The 17,569-nt window shown below is 50.2% G+C and overlaps 1 protein-coding gene across 1 annotated transcript; it reads right to left on the reverse strand.

Moving 5' to 3' along the window:
- Positions 1–5,793: 5,793 nt before the first annotated feature.
- LOC133340783 (large ribosomal subunit protein eL30) lies at positions 5,794–13,981 on the reverse strand. Its single transcript, XM_061549171.1, has 5 exons — positions 13,897–13,981; positions 13,750–13,797; positions 10,005–10,150; positions 9,179–9,309; positions 5,794–5,997 (listed from the first exon to the last, which is right to left on the reverse strand). The coding sequence occupies exons 2-5, from the start codon at positions 13,765–13,767 to the stop codon at positions 5,936–5,938; spliced, it is 357 nt and encodes a 118-aa protein (XP_061405155.1). The 5' UTR covers positions 13,768–13,797; positions 13,897–13,981; the 3' UTR covers positions 5,794–5,935.
- Between the last annotated feature and the right edge of the window lie 3,588 nt (positions 13,982–17,569).

A 17,569-nucleotide genomic window follows, 5' to 3' on the forward strand; every position in this document is an offset into this window, starting at 1 on the left:
GCACCCACCGACCTGTTGCCCCAGGTGAGCGCGGGCAGTGCAGCGTGCACGCAGGAAGCGGCCGGCTCCTCCATGCAGGCGAACTCGGGTTCGGCCTGCAGCATCTCGTACCGAGCCATGGTGGGGGTGAGTGGGGGTCCCGCCAGCGAGGGGCCCAAGGGGAGCAAAGACCCCGCCGCGGACGGATCTGTCTCCTCGTCCGCTGTTGGCAACAAAAAAAGAGGCAATGCAGATAGGCAGGTGGGGAGGATGGCACGGGTGGCATCGTCCCGCCTACCCTGTGTCCACGTCCGTGTACCCACGAGTACCCATATCCATGTACCCACGCGTCTCCAGGTGTACACATCTCCGTGTACACACGTGTACCCACGTCCATGTGCCCACGGCTAGCCGTGTCCTGGGTGCCGCGTACTCGTCGAGAAATGGGGGGCCTCCATTTCCTCGTCCTCGCGGGGCAGCAGCAGCAGCTCCTCCATGAAGCTGAGCTCTCGGGCCATGGTCGACACGTCTCGCTCTCGACCGCCTTTGTATCTCTCCTTCCCCTCTTACAATATCCTCGTCTCTCTCCGTAAGTCTTCCCCAATCTCTTGCCTACTCTACGCGCTCTCTCCCCTCCACTCTCTCGTTGTTTGTTTTTGCCCCCCCCCCCCCTCTCGTTTATGACCTCCCCTCGTTATCAGCTGAGTCTCCAGATGCGCGTCGCCCTGGGGTTCCCACGCGCCCACCCCTCCACTACACCCCCCCCCCACCACAAACCCCTCCCCCCACTACAACCCCCCCCCCACTACAAGCCCCTCCCCCCACTACAACCCCCCCACTACAACTCCCCCCCACTACAAACCCCCCCCACTACAAACCCCTCCCCCCCACTACAAACCCCTCCCCCCACTACAACCCCCCCACTACAACCCCCCCCCCACTACAAACCCCCCCACTACAACCCCCCTCCCCCACTACAACCCCCCCTACTACAACCCCCCCCCCATAGCCTTAAGTGTTGTTAGCGAGCACCTATGACGGCTGGTACGGCACACGATGGGGTGAGTGGTCAGCACAACGCCTTTGTCTCCGTATTGTCAATGTTTTTACGAGGCACTCAATTAAGGCTGAGTCTCCCTAGGGGAGGCCCAGTACCGGTTCACACATTCGCCACTGTTATTGGTCGTGAGCAGGAATCAAACTCGGGTCGCCAAGTTCGTAGTGCAGCACGCTAACCGCAACACCACCACTCCTCACCCACCCACTCTTGCCTACTCCTCCCCTCTCACTCCACTCTCCTCACTCTCCCGCCTCTCCCCTCTCATGTCACTCCATACACTCCCCTGCCTCTCATCTCACTCAACTCCCCTCCACGCACTCTCCTACCTCTCCCCTCTCATCTCACTCCACGCACTCTCCTACCTCACACCTCTCATCTCACTTCACTTCCTTCCAGGCTCCCTGTGCACTCCCCGAGTTACCCTTCATTGACTCAGTGATGGGAGGTCGCTCATTCTCCTCTGCTGCTCCTGTGTCTGGAACTTCCCTCCAGCCGTCCGTGCTCTAAACTCCCGGGCTCCTTCCAAGACCTCCCTCTGCCTACGACCTCCACTGTTCTCTTTCCCACTCACACGGTGATCCACACAGACACCTACCTACGACTGACTACCCCTCTCTCACTGCGGTGGATAGATGCTACCTCGCCTGGTATACAGAAGGTCGTGGATACGATGCCTGCTGTATATTTGGAGTCTGCGGTGTCACTCTCTCCCCCCGTGGTCGCGAGGATTTCTCTGTGTCCTCCGGTTGTTCCCTCCACATTTAGAAACACGAATTTAGAGTATTTTGGCTGCTATAAATTTTAGACACGAGAAGCCACTTTAATGGGCTATTATTTGTGATAACCAGGTGGCTTCTGAAAAAAGAGCTACATAGCTTACTGTGCTTTAGCGTGGCAAAATTGATTCATATCTAAAACCTGATTCCCACCACCATCTGGCACAGAATTCCCTCATCAAAACACTACACCATAGGGCCCATTGCATTTCTGACCAACACCACATAGCCAGTGAATTGGAACACGTACACCAGGCCCTCAAGATGAATGGATATTCGGACAGCATTATCCGCAAGCTGTTTTTCCAACCATGGAGAAACAACCCCCTGAGACGCCGATCAAAACCATCCCGTTACCATACATAACAGGCGTTACTAAAAAGATTTACAAAATCTTAAACACTAGATCCAGGTCCGATGCTGTACATTACACAAAATCCGTGACCTAATCCCATCTGTGAAGGATGTCATTCCTGACATGCTGTCATTCCTGATATCCTGGAGTCTACAAACTAAGTTGCACCTGTGGTGATTGTTACATTGGGGACACGAAACATCATGTCTCGGACCGTGTTCGTGAACACAAGGCAGATCTGAAACACAGCAGAACTAATTCCTCCGCCGTGGCTGACCATTGCTATAACGTTGTGGGCTCTCATGATAGTTTTTTTTCCGAGACCAAGGTGCTCTGCAAACCTTCGGGCTACTATCAAAAGATATATAAACATAACTTCAACCGGGAAGATGGATAGATTGAGCAATGTTATACAGGTAGGAACAAGGTAGGAACAATGTTCCACACTGCCCATCAGGGATTTTTTGTCTGTCTGTCGTGCATAGATATAATATAAACAGCTCTTTGATTGGTGGAGACCTACTGCCGGGTACGGAGAGGGGAGGTGCCTAAGGGAGGAGGGTCAGGGGAGGGGCCTAAGGAAGGGGGGAGTCAGGAGAGGGGCCTGAGGGGGGGGGGGGGGTCAGAGGAGGGGCCTAAGGGAGGGGGGGGGGTCAGGGGAGGGGCCTAAGGATATGGGGGTGGTTAAGGGAGGGGCCTAAGGGAGGGGGGGGGGGGTCAGGGGAGAGGCCTAAGGATATGGGGGGTGGTCAGGGGAGAGGCCTAAGGGAGGGGGGTCAGCGGAGGGGCCTGAGGGGGGTCAGGGGAGGGGCCTAAGGGAGGGGGGTAAGGGGAGGGGCCTAAGCAAGGGGGAGGGGCCGAGAGTTAAGGGGGCTGGCTACTTGGCTGGCTACCTCAAGTCATCTTTTATACAGGTAGGAACAAGTTCCACACTGCCCACCAGGGATTGTCTGTCTGTCGTGCATATTTGTCTGTTGTGCACGAATGCGCTGTCCAACCAAGTTCCTACCTGCCCACTCTGAAGGAACGTGTTTAACCAGGTAAAACCATAACTGCTTTTGGCCTGCCTTCATATCCGCATCTCCAGTTTCCTAACGCTCCCATTCCCAGCCCCGCCCACTTCCCCTCCCCGACATTTTCTGCCGTGCTTGAGTCTTACTTGTCGCATCCACCCTCCCTGGCTCCTCCCCCCCTTCTCTTGCCTATATGGCCTCTTGTAGTAATAGGTTTTACTGGTAGGAACGAAGTGAACCAGCCTACAATAGATTATATCGTCCGTCCGTCCGTGTAGCAACATCGCCCCCTACTGCAAACACTTGGCAGGACCCTACAAAAACCTTTAGACTCAGTGACGCTTTCCTGGCTAAACAAGTGTACACATTCCCTTATAATTCCCTGAGATAGCTTTTTAATTAAAAAACCTTTAGACTCAGTGACGCTTTCCTGGCTAAACAAGTGTAACATTCCCTTATAATTCCCTGAGATAGCTTTTAATTAAAACATTTAAATTAAAAATTAACTCACAGCGGCCTCAAGCCTACAGCTAGGCCTAAATCCTAGAACTAGGACTCAAACTCTCCCTTCGTATCGTACCCCCGCGTGTGTGAAAGGGAGTTAATGTTTAACAATGTTACATTCCCTGATGTTTTTAAATAGAAACATTTAAATTTAAAGCTTTTACATAAATAATTAAAACATTTAAATTAAAAATTAACTCACAGCGGCCTAAAGCCTACAGCTAGGCCTAAAGCCTAGAACTAGGCCTCAAACTCTCCCTTCTTATCGTACCCCCGCGTGTGAAAGGGAGTTAATGTTTAACAATGTTACATTCCCTTATGTTTTTAAATAGAAACATTTAAATTTAAAGCTTTTACATTAATAATTAAAACATTTAAATTAAAAATTAACTCACAGCGGCCTAAAGCCTACAGCTAGGCCTAAAGCCTAGAACTAGGCCTCAAACTCTCCCTTCGTATCGTCCAATTAGGTGTAGCAACATTGCCCCCTACTGCAAACACTTGGCAGGACCCTACAAAAACCTTTAGACTCAGTGAGGCTTTCCTGGCTAAACAAGTGTAATAATACATTGTTTATATTCTTTGGTTATTCGTTTCTACCAGCCCACCCCGCAGGGTCCGGTTTACCCTTTTAACTGGTACAAAATCTGACACCTTTATACAAGGCATCATGTTTGCAATAACCTCAACACAAGAAGTCAAAATGTAAACAATTACTATATTTTGCCACTGGTAAAGGAGATCTCATAGTGTAAATGCTTACCCCGAGCTCTCAATACTCTTGATAGTGCACTGTCATTGAGTTGTACGCCTTTTGGCGTCATCTGGTCCAACACCAATGGAGACTAGAAAGCTGTCTCGGGTGTGGACCAATCAACTTCAAGGACAGTGCATATCATTATCATCAGTTCTTTTTGTTTGCATTTTGACTTCTTGTGTTGAGGCTATTGCAAACATGATGCCTTGTATAAAGGTGTCAGATGTTGTACCAGTTAAAAGGGTAAAAACCTATTACTATATTTTGCCACTGGTAAAGGAGATATAGTATATGGCCTCTTGTTGCAGCAGCCCCTTTTGCCCACTTCAGGAATTGTTTCTTGCCGTCCCACCTGGTGACGGACACTTGTTGCGCCCCAAACGTGATTTAATTTATACCTATGTGATTTTACCGAAAGAACCAAAGAGTATAAGATAAAGGAGTTTAAGTTTAGGCTTTAAATTTATGTTCCCAACGCTTTCTGCGCATTAAGATCCCGTTGCATTGAGATAGGCGAGGCGACAAAACCCCACTCGGCAGTGTTGTTCACCTCATCGCATCTACCAGTCTCCCGTGTCCCTGGAAGCGCCTCGTTCGTCTCCGTTATCCGCGCTGCAAGCGTGCCCGTGTTCGAGCATGGATCAAGCTTTGTATCGTTCGATTCTCGCTTAATCGATCGTTAAAAACGCAATTCCATTTGCAGTATTCCTTAGATGGGCAAAGCTACGCCCAATTACTCCATACATGTGCCTACAACTTCCACAATGTATCAGTCGCGAATGCACTGCATTCTGTAGCAGCGCAATCATTCGCTGGCAAACCTCTGTCCGCGTCTCCTGCGTGTCCATTTGCCCACAATAGCGCATGCTCGATCGAGGGAGTTGAGGGCCGGTGGGCTGGGTGAAGAGATGGCGTGCAGGGAGGAGCATGTGGAACTAAGTTGGGGCTCGTGTACCCACGTGTACCGAGTCGGTCTGTGGCAGAGGCTCGTGAAGGACACCGCTACTGGGCAGTTGGAGTAAGTCGCCCACCAAGTCACAGCACCCACTCACCACACTGCAAGTCATAACATCCACTCACCACGATGCAGGTCCCAACACCCACTCGCCAAACTTTAAAAATTCACTCCCATCAATTATTTTTCCCTCCAAGTTTCTTACAGCCACCTCGTGCTCCATTCAAGGCATGTACACAACACTCTTACAGACCAGAACCTCGCAAAAGCCGCGAGTCACCGCCGATGCCGGTATCTCCCCTTTGCGGGGACGGGAAGCCGGATAAACAAAAACCGGCGCTAAAAGTCAACAGACAAAACCTGGCCAGCCACCACTCAACCGCTCTGCAGCGGGTCGCAAACGCCGGCAAACGCCATCTTTTATTCCAAGCGGCGTTCACGGTACGCGAGGAACGGAGGCAGAAAGCGAACTACGGGACTCGATGGGGGGGCTTTATTGGTGGTGTGGGGGGGGGCGCCGTGGGACCCCCGCCGCTTCACTTGTCCCCGGGCTGCGGCTGCTGCTGCTCCGGCATGGAGCGGATGATGTCCGAGTCACCTGGAGCACGGACGAGACGCACGCGGGAGGGGAGACACGGTGGTGGGGGAGACACGGAAGTGGGGGAGAGACGTGGGAGAGAGGACACGGGGGGAGGGGGATAGACAAGGTTAGCATGCACGTGGCACAATCATCACTCATAGGCCACAACGGTGCAGTCAGGGTTCAAGTTCGCCACATTTTTGTTCAACTACTCCACCAGAGACTCAATAGGGATCACTCAAAAGCCATCACCTCCCCCCACCCTCCCCGACAATGAAAACCTGTTCAGGCCCTCGTGACTGCAGGGATTCATCTTCTTGGTTCTTTCGGTAAAGTCACGTAGAAGGGAAGTAATAAAATAATAAAAATAAAACATAATAAAATTATTCTCACGACGTTTCGGCCACAACGCAAGCAGCCGTCCTCAAGTGAAAACCAGGTCCGTCGAGGCGATAGAGTCTGAATGAAACAGCACACGAGGCTGGAGCATATAAGCTGGGCGCATTGACAAAGGAATTTGCATATCAAGAGGAATATAGCATATTTATGGGAAATGCAGGAATGTGATTAGCACTGCATATGCATGTGCATTATGCAGGATTAACAGCATCAAAGGGAGCTGCAGTTGCTGCTGCTGCAGTTGCTGCTGCTGCAGTTGCTGCTGCAGTTGCTGCTGCTGCAGTTGCTGCCTTATCCATTTTAATATAACACTATGTATTATTCTACCCACCCTAATGTGTATCACACTGCTATATATTTACTATACCATTACGACACCATACATTACTCTGCACACTGCACCATGCCAGTGAGTAGAACGCGGTCTGAAAGCCACCGTAAACGTGAACACAATCAGTTAAGATCCGAAATGGTTTATTACGTCCTTCCAATGATTGCTAAGCCAGAATCCATCTTCTCGGTTGAAAACACTGAGACAATTTCAACCGAGAAGATGGATTCTGGCTTAGCAATCATTGGAAGGACGTAATAAACCATTTCGGATCTTAACTGATTGTGTTCACGTTTACGGTGACTTTCAGACCGCGTTCTACTCACTGGCATGGTGCAGTGTGCAGAGTAATGTATGGTGTCGTAATTGTATAGTAAATATATAGCAGTGTGATACACATTAGGGTGGGTAGAATAATACATAGTGTTATATTAAAATGGATAAGACAGCAACTGCAGCAGCAACTGCAGCAGCAACTGCAGCAGCAACTGCAGCAGCAACTACAGCAGCAACTGCAGCAGCTGCAACTGCAGCTCCCTTTGATGCTATTAATCCTGCATAATGCACATGCAGTACTAATCACATTCCTGCATTTACCATAAATATGCTAAATTCCTCTTGATATGCAAATTCCTTTGTCAAGGCGCCCAGCTTATATATATGCTCCAACCTCGTGTGCTGTTTCATTCAGACTCTGTCGCCTCGACGGACCTGGTTTTCACTTGAGGACGGCTGCTTGCGTTGTGGCCGAAACGTCGTGAGAATAATTTTATTATGTTTTATTTTTATTATTTTATTACTTCCCTTCTACGTGACTTTACCGAAAGAACCAAGAAGACTGTTCAGGCCCCTCCTGAGAACAAGTCACGAGACTTGGCGAGGCTTTCTCCTGGGTCAGACGAGCGGCATGACAGGAAAAGTGCAAAACGACTCTGCATTGAATGACGCTGATGGCGTGGAGCAGGAGTTGTCCGGACACACACAGCAGCTGTGGCTCCCTTCGCACGGTTGGCGAGATGTTAACTACCTCGCCTGGTATATAGGAGGTCGTGGGGTTCGATCCCGACCAACATCTGTTACGTTTGCATGTTTCCCTCTCCCCATGGTCGCGTGGATTTATATTCCGGGTTCCCTAGTTTTGTTCTCCAAATTTAGAATCAACATCACGCGTTTAGAGTGTTATTTGGCTGCTGCTATAAACTTCCACACAATGATAAGCTGCCATTTCGTTGAGCCATCATTTGTGGCCAGAGCCGACCCTCGGGCAACGAACGTTACCCTCGAGTGGTAACGCTGGTAGGGTAAGTGCTGCCCCCTACCGTGAAGGACCAGAGGTTCGCTCTCGTATGGTAGGGCAGGAGAAGTCCTGCCCCTACCGAGGTGGACCAGAGGTCACTCTCGTATGGTCGGGTAAGGGGTAGGGGAAGTGCTGCCCTCTCCTGGGGCGGACCAGAGGTCACTTGAAGGGATCTCAAGAAGGTAGCTCCGCAAGATCCGCTTTCTGCGCTGCTCTGCCTGAGATGTGAATTGTTTCCCTCTCGTCACGAGACAAAAGAAAAAAAACCCACCATTGGTGGAGGGGGAACGTGAAACCAGACGAGTAGCAATATGGCCATAGAGACGACAGCTGGACCAGCCGACCCCCCCTTAAACTTCGGCACGTTGCGCAGCGGCATCGGTCAGAGACCCTCTCGTCTCCTCTGTTCCCACCCCATCACTCGCACCTCAATTCTTCTCATCAATTTCATGCACGATCACTTATTCGCGGAGTTGGACAAACATCACAGCTGTCACCTTCCCCGCTTGTCTGCGGTTTCTGGCGACTCAAAATCACTCTCTCCTCCCTCTCACTGTATCATTCTCTACTCTTTAAATCACTAGACTCTACCCCCAAATCATTTGTTTTAGTTTATCCTTCCCTCAGTACCTCCGATTAGCACAGTGCAAAAGAAGTTAAATATACGTTCCCTTAGGAACCATTTTCTCCATCCCTATTATTCTCTCTCCGACTGCGAACATGAACCGACCTCGTCACAAATGTGTTCAAACCTTTTCAAGCGACTTCACCAGGTCTCGCACGAACCTCTCGGCTATCGTATCATTCTCTACACTTTTTTAATCATTCTGTCTCTCTCTCCCTCTCACCGTATCATTCTCTACACTCTTCGAATCATTCTGGACTCTCCCTCCGAATTATGTGTTTAGTTTTGTTGTCCTTCCCCCGTGGCTCCGATGAGCACGGTTGGCTGCGTACGGTGCAAAACAAGTTCAACATACGTACAATCTCTAATGAATCACTCTCAGGAATCAATCCCTTATCAATCATTCTCTCCCTCACAATTATTCTGTCTCCGACTGCGAACATGAACCGAGCACGTCACAAATGTGTTCATTCGTTTTTCAGCCACTTCATCAGGCCTGGCACAAACCTCTCATCACCACCCGTGCCCCCCCCCCCCCCCTACTCACCGGGGTCGATGATGGCGAGCGTACACACGCGGTAGTATTTGCCGCACGCCGTGCCCATCTCGATGTTGTTGCCGCTGTAGTGGTGGACGCCCGTCTTGGCCAGCATGGCGTAGTACTCAATCTCGGACTTCCTGCATGCAGCAGTAGGGTGGGAGGGCAGTCAGAACTCAAGACTCGAGAGACGCTGGCCAGGAGTCACGACCCATGTGCCACGGGCCTGGGAGCCATGGGGCTGGGAGCCACGGATCAGGAGCCATGGATCAGGAGCCACGGATCAGGAGCCACGGATCAGGAGCCACGGCTCGGGAGCCAAGGGCTCGGAAGTCAGAGGCGACATACGCACGTGTGGAGGGGAGTCGTCATCACCACCACGATCCATGAGCAGATAGCCCCTAGAGTAGGTGTGTCCACTGCAAATTTCGTCATTTGTTGTTTCCACTTTCCTCTCTATGGAGTGCCAAAATGGCTCAAGTTGTGGACTCATCTTTCAATCACCAATCTCTCAAAGTCGTCATCATCAAACCATTATCTGTCAAGGCCCTCCCTCTCTTTCCCGTTCCTACCATTTTTTCCTCTCCAAACGCCACACTTTTCATTTACCCGTTGTTGTCCATCCTAACCTATGTGCCTCCACACAGTGCCAAGTTTCCTTCTCATCACTGTCTGAGGAAGTGGGGGGGGGGGGGTAGGAATAAGCTATGAAGGTAACGGCCAGCACACTTTCTCATCTAGCAGTGGCATCGACGGAGGGGTCCGGGAGGGGGACGGGAGGGTGACAACCATGCACACGCGGAGCCGAGGGGCCTGGGCGCGGTTCGCCACACACCTCAGTGCCGGGCAGTTGTTGGCGAGCAGCACCAGCTTGGCCTTGCCTTGCCGGATCATCTTGAGCGTCTGTCTGTATCCCAGGCAGTATTTGCCACTCTTCATCACCAGCTGGAGTCGCGAGTTGATGGACTCGATGGCCTTTTTCTGCACGCAAGAGAACAACGGCGGCAGCGATGACAGGAGGACTGACGCACCACAGGACACAGCAGCACAGCGACGGACACCCAAACGCCATCACCGCCACGCCAGCAGTGCTACCAATACAAAAGCGCCAACACACAAAGTATGGACAGTAGAACCCCCCCTTAACGACCATACATAAATGACTGATCGCTTAACGACGGGCCTCCATACAGCCCAATGTGTTCACTTACCGACTATTCTTGTGTTAACGATGGACTGTTGTAGGTACAGTAAATATTAATGAATGCATTGATTAACAGTGTTACTTTTAATATTATCTGCTTATGTTGTATAAATATTATGAAGTACTTTTTTGGGTGACCCAATCACCGTCGTTACTACTGTATGCATGCCAAACTTCTTTTGCACCGTACATAGCCCCCAACCGTGCTAAATGGAGGTGCGGAGGAAGCACGACAAGCTAAACACAAAACAGCATTAACCATGACCAACGACCACCACCAACCTCTCTCTCTCTCCATCTCACTCTGCTCCCTTCCCTGGTGGCTGGGCAGTAAACAGAGTGGCTCGCAATTCATTGTAAAGTTGTTTTGTCAAGTTCAAAACTTGCTGTAGGGAGCTTGTTGTCTCAGCCCAGAATCCCTTTGGGGTCGATAAAAAAATCGGTGTGCGGGAAGTCAACAGCAGTCATCTAAACGGATAAGACTCACCCCCCTGTTATAGTAATGCTTCATCCATGTTTATCGGGCAAACTCTGATCACGCTCGCAGCAGCATCGCCTTCTAGGCTAACCATCGAACAAAGACGGTGGTGTGGTCACTGCATCGCGCGGCGTTTTCAGATGCACTTCTGCGACTGTCTGTAACGGTCTGCCTTCCGATATTAGGAATCCACTGTGAGCGATGCAACCTTTTAAAATCATCATCTAGATTGACAAAGTAATTTCGAACTGCTTGTTTGTGTTCAGTTTGTTGTCCTTCCCCTGCACCTCCGATTAGCGCGGTTGGCTACGTATGGTGTGAAAGTTCAACATACATACTTCATGGTGGTGATGTGGATAATGCGGCCGTCTGGAATGCTCTTCCTTCCGATATTAGAAAGACACTGGGTGCTATGCAACTCAAATCATCGAGATCGACAAACTAATTTCTTTAGAACTGCTTGTTGGTGTTGTTTAGTTTGTTTAACACGTAGTAGGCATTCGAACCAATATTTTCCATAATACAGGTTTTTTTAGTTAGATCGCGTAAATATGTGTCATTAAACCCACCCCCACCCGACACAGGCAATTAGTAAGGTGTGTCGGGTGGTGACTAACACTGCAGCTCCAATTTGTACGGTTAACTACGTACGGTGTGAAAGAAGTTCAACATACATACTGCCCATAGACGAACACTGACAATCGACTAACACTGCGCCTCCGATTTGCATGGTTGGCTACGTGCGGCGCAAAAGACGTTCAACGTACACAAAAAAAATGCTGAATTCCCAAAACTGCCTTTAGAGCTATAAATGGGAGACTGAGTAACAACCGAATGTCCATTCGAAGGGAAATTACTTACTTTCTTCCTAGGTAAAGCGTGGTAATAATTAGCGAATAATGCAATCAGATTCAAGTTAAGTGGTCATTGGCTTCTGTCAATCCTGCCTCAATTTCACTTGATCAGAGGCAGCGGTGGCTTCATCAATCCCCTGCATGACCAAGCCTCCCTCCCACCACCCCCACTCTGCCTTCACCAACCCGAACTGTGTGACAAGCACGGGTGAAGTATGGTCAAAAAATCCCCACGACCCGCTCCGAGGGGTCCCTCATCTAGCAGTGCATTGACGCGCAGTGAACGGCTGAGCACAACCGGCCGCTACCCCCCTCGGATATCTTCCGGGAAACGACAGCTCGTGCAAACCTCGCCACGTGTCTCCAACCCTCTCTCATATTTTCAAAAAATACCCCATTGTGAGCAATATCTAAACTTGCATTCAGGTAAGGGCCGGTCCACTGAGCTATATTTCATGGCTTTTTTCACAAGTGACCTGACCAAGTTGCTTATCATCGTGTGAAGGAAAAAAAATAAACCCCGGAGGACTCCGGAGAAAAATGCACACGACAATGTGGAGAGGGAGAGAGGCAGACACGCAAACTACAAATATACAGGTGCCAGGGTCGCGATCGAACCCAGTCTCCTGCATACCAGGACGAGGTAATTAACACTCATAAGCCAAGATCCATCCACTGCTGGATATTAAGCCCCGACCTCCCTCACCACGCCCCGTCAAAGCGTCGCTGCCTCTCAGGATCCTGAGAGGCAGCGATCCATCCAGCACACGCGCCGACACCGGCCTCATTTTCACCGCTCAATATCCGCGGTGGACTTTGGGGTTTAAAAAAAAGCAAACAAATTACTGCACTGTAGTAGTAGCACTGGATTGCGGAGACGACGAACCGGGGAGGCGCCCCAGAGAGAACCATCGCAAGTTCTGGGCAAATTCCCATTCCCCAACTTCATGAACCCGCAACGACTAGCGTGAAGTTATGGCGAATCCCCTCGATTGCCGACATGGCCTTCATCCAGCAGTGGATTGACAAACATGCTGTAGGGATAGTGACGGATAGAATAGAATGCTCGCTGTACCGTCTGTTTCTATTTGCAGTCTTCAGTGGGGATACGGCGCGGAGGTGGCCAACGTGGCGGGCTGAACCACGCGTCTGTCTGCATTCACAGCGACCATCCCGAGACCCCGGGAACACTGAACAGCTCGAAACTATTATAAATTTCACCAGGAAATGCCCACTGAGGCACACAGCTCTTTTTTTAGAAGCAACCAGGCCATCACGAATGATAGTGGCTTATCGTCATCGTGTGGAAATCTGCAGCCAAATAACCTTAAGCGCGTGGTGTTTATTCTAAATGTGAAGGGAGAAAAAAAACCGCAGTACTCGGAGAAAAATCCACGTGACCACGGAGAGACACAAATATAAAGCAGCAGAGACGGGATCGAACCCACGACCACCTGTATACTTGGCGAGGTAGTTAACATCTCGCTACTCAAGGCACAGACGCAGGGGCGGAGACACGAGTGAATATTTCGGGGGCCGCCGCTTGTGGAGATCTTGGTACGAGGGTGGTGAAGACGATGGTGGGGAAGGGGGAATGAAGACCCCGGTGATTTCAGGGTTGAGGGGACCCTGGCACCACCACCATGACACAGAGACGCGGGAGATACCCGGGGATGAAGATCTCTCCCATCTATCGGGGGGGGATCCAACGCTACACGGGGTGGAGGCGCTAGCTCGGACCGCCAGGGAACACGATGGCTGAAACCCTCGGCGCTAACTTGGTTACAGGCGCTTAAAAGACGCCTAGAAACACGGGGGGCCGAGTGTGTGTGGGACCCGGGCTAACGAGGGCCAGCGCGCTGGGGAGAAGTGAAGAGGGTAGAGACACCGAGACCACAGGGCTCCCGTGGCCAAAGTCCCGAGCGGCCACGCGGAGCTGGTTGGTACGCGGGACCCCCACTGGTGGGGGACACGTGGGTAGGCCGCAGGCTTTTTCCGGCCTCGCCTAGGCGACGCCCCCCAAGCCCGCCTCGCGGCAACTCACCGTCTTTTTGGCGGACATTTTCAGTGAGCGTCAAGTGTCCGTCCGCACCTGCAAGGTGACAAAAAGGGAAGCGGAGGCTGCGTTAGGGGGGTAAAGTTCGTCGCGTGAGGGTGGGGGGTAACGCCGAGTATGCGGTGCGTGCCTCACCACGGAGCCGCTGATGCTGCTGCCTCAAGATGGCGAGAGAGGGGAAGAGAGAGAGCTCCCGGCGTGCACCGCGACCCCCCCCCCCCACGTCGCCAACTCTCGCGAGACTCGCGCCATCCCACCCCAACCCCCTCCCCATCGCCAACTCTCGCGAGACTCGCGCCACACCCGCCCCCACCCCAACCCCCCGCACCCCCGTCGCCAACTCTCGCGAGACTCGCGCCATCCCCCCAGCCCCCCCCCAAAAATCGCGAGAGTTTTTTGGGTAGCGTTCGAGGGAGGGGAGGGTTGAGTGTCGATGAATCGATTAATTGTAATCGAAGGATATGTGAGTCTAAGAATTGATTATTAAAGACGCCTATCAAAATAGTTATACTTGGAGGAATCCGATGAGCCAAACAGCTCTTCTTTTTAAACAGATGTCCAATGTGGTCACGTAGATCAGAGACGTTACAACAACAAACACAACGACACGAGTACAAAGTATAGGAAAGGTAAAATAATCACTTAAAAAAAAACTAAAACTATATATATTTCTAATATTACCACGTAAATCCACACTGGGGGTATTGACTTATTTTTTCAGAAGCGACTTGGCTATCACAAATGATTCATAGCTGTCACAAGCCACGTAGTTTACTCCGTATTCTTAAACAGGGAAATTGAGTTTGCAGGTCCATACGGTGCACAGCCGTTTCAATAGAGCAACATTAAAATACTGTAATTCTAGATTTGAAGCTTTCGTGACTGCAAGGATTCATACTCTTTGTTTTTTTCGGTAAAGTCACGTTGGTAAAACATAAAATAAATGAAAAACTATATTAAAACTGTTTTAAAACAGTCTGCATCAGCAGTAGGCCATGCTCTCTCACCTGATGACGGACGCTTGTGTTGCGCCCAAAACGTCGTGATTTAATTTAGTTGTTTTCATTTATTTTATTACATTCTATACCTACGTGACTTTACCGAAAAAAACAAACGTTAAAATAATGTGTCTATTTGTTTGTCCATAATTCATGTTTTTTGGGTTATATCGCACTCAGGAGCTCAGAGTCGCTGTCCCAATGCATTCTTTCACACACACCCCCCCACCCCCGTGATATGGAGAAAAACCGGCCCAGCACTCCCCACCTGAACTTCACGTCTGTTATATTCTTTGGGTCTTTTGCATTCCGACCACAGGTATTGTGGTTAATGCAGACATAATTCGCCGAGGTATTCCTAGCTCTGCGATCTTACATTTACTTGCAAATTTCATCTCTAGCCCCGCCCACTTACCCTTGGGTTGTACCCATCTCAAACCTTTATGACCTTTGGCTGCAGCAGCTCTCTCACTATATTTCTTCCTGACTCAGCAGTTCGCCTGCTGTATTTTTTCACCTGAAGACGATTGCTTGTGTTGCGATCAAAACGTCGAGATGTTTTATTATTTTATTATTTTACCTATCTACGTGACTTTACCGAAAGACCCAAAGAATATTAATTCCTGCAGTCGCGAAAGCTTTAAGTCAAGATTTTCTCACGTCTGTTGTTTGTTCATGTTTGTTCATGTTGTTGTTTGTTGCGGTTGCACCCAAGTGAAGAGCCGCATGGCTCACAGGGCTATCTATATATATAAAATCGTTCATGTCTGTCTGTCTGTGTGTGTGTGGACTTTGGCCCATACGCACTTTCATTGGACGGCGGTTGCCCCTGGCAACGGCTAGCCACGCCTTCGCCGCTTTCATTGGACCTGGCAACGGCTAGCCACGCCTTCGCCAAGGGCTGCAGTTTCATTGGACGGCGGTTGCCCCTGCCAACGGCTAGCCACGCCTTCGCCACTTTCATAAGCTCCGTATTTAATTAAATAATAGCCATTACACAGTATTGTTGGAGCGCTGGGGGGGGGGGGACGAAGGAACGCCACCCGTACCCTGCCTCTTCCAAGCCGACAATTTTAGGCGAGGCCGCAGGCTTTGCACGCTACTAGGCCTCGACACCCACCACGCCACTCTGAGGTAAATTCATCAAAGTTTTTCCTACTCTTCACTACACCCCCACCACAATGTGTGCTATTAATATTACTTTTAAACCCAACGCGCCAACAATCGATTACTTTAATGTTCACTGTACAAATACTCATTAAGCTGGGTGAGCGTACTGCCAGTCTATCATGTACACTGTAGCCTGCTTATTAAGCTCGGTGAGCGTACTGCCACTCTATCATGTACACTCTAGCCTGCTTATGAAGCTGAGTGCGTGTACTGGCAGTCTATAATGTGGACTCTTGCCTGGTTATTATAATCGATTCTTTATATGTTCTTTGTACAAACAGTCATTAAGCTGCTTGAGCGACCCCAGTTCGATTCCAACTCACGCCCACCACCGCTGACGATTATTTGAAACGGACCTGGCCCTCCCCTAGGTCCACTCAGCCTCAAAAGCGTAACTGCTGTCGTGTGTGAACATCGTCACTGGGGAGACAAAGGCGGCGGGGCATCGTGGATCCAAGTCCCGGGCGAAGCCGGGTCATGTGTATGTGTGTTTGTGTTTATGTGTATGTCTGTGTGTCTCTATGTATGTGTGTATGTATGTGTATGTATGTGTTTGTGTGTATGTGTGTGTATGTATGTGGGTTTTTTTTTATGTCTTTATGTGTATGTCTGCGTGTCTCTATGTATGTGTGTATGTACGTGTGTGCATGTGTTTGTGTGTATGTATGTGTGTGTCTATGTATGTGTGTGTCTATGTATGTGTGTGTAAGTGTGTTAATGTATGTGTGTTATGTGTCTGTCTGTGTCTGCATGTATGTGTGTGTGTATTGTGTATGTGTTTGTGTGCATGTATGTGTGTGTTTGTGTGTATGTGTATGTCTGTGTGTATGTGTTTGTGTGTATGTGTGTGTATGTATGTGTGTGTATGTGTTTGTATGTGTTTGTGTGTTTACGCTCGCATTACACAAATGTGTTGCTGGTCTAAGGCGTTCCTCGCACAGCATTGCCGCTTTATTATTTCAGTCGTTTACTGCCTTACGCACCCTGAAAGTCGTGTGTGTCTGCAGCAAGCGCGTGTATGTGTACCTATGGACGCGCGCGCGTGTGTTGTGTAGGGGGAACGGTAGTGTAGTGCTTAGCGTGCTGTCTGTGTCTGTGTGTGTGTGTGTCTGTCTGTGTCTGTCTGTGTGTGTCTGCGTGTGTCTGTGTGTGTGTCTGTGTGTGTGCGTGTGTGGTGTGTGGGGAGCGGTAGTGTAGTGCTTAGCGTGCTGTCTGTGTGTGTGTGTGTCTGTCTGTGTCTGTCTGTGTGTGTCTGCGTGTGTCTGTGTGTGTGTCTGTGCGTGTGTGGTGTGTGAGGAGCGGTGGGTGTAGTGCTTAACGCTACGCTGCGCTACCAACCCGGCGAACCCAGTTCCATTCCCGCTCACGGCCACCACCGGTGACGATTATTTGAACCTCCCCTAGGTCCACTCAGCCTCAAACGAGTAACTGGTGTGGCGTATTAACATCGGCACTTGGGAGACAAAGGCGGCTGGGCGTGGTAGATCCAAGTCCCGGGCGAAGCCGGGTCATGTGTATGTGTTTATGTGTATGTCTGTGTGTCTGTATGCATGTGTGTTTGTATGTGTGTGTATGTGTTTGTGTGTATGTCTGTGTGTGTATGTATGTCGGTTTTGCCGCCGTGGTGGATCCAAGACCCG

Source organism: Lethenteron reissneri, chromosome 10 (genome assembly GCF_015708825.2).
Source record: "Lethenteron reissneri isolate LAM-NWPU_2019-01 chromosome 10, ASM1570882v1, whole genome shotgun sequence".
Classification (NCBI taxonomy): Eukaryota; Metazoa; Chordata; class Hyperoartia; order Petromyzontiformes; family Petromyzontidae; genus Lethenteron; species Lethenteron reissneri.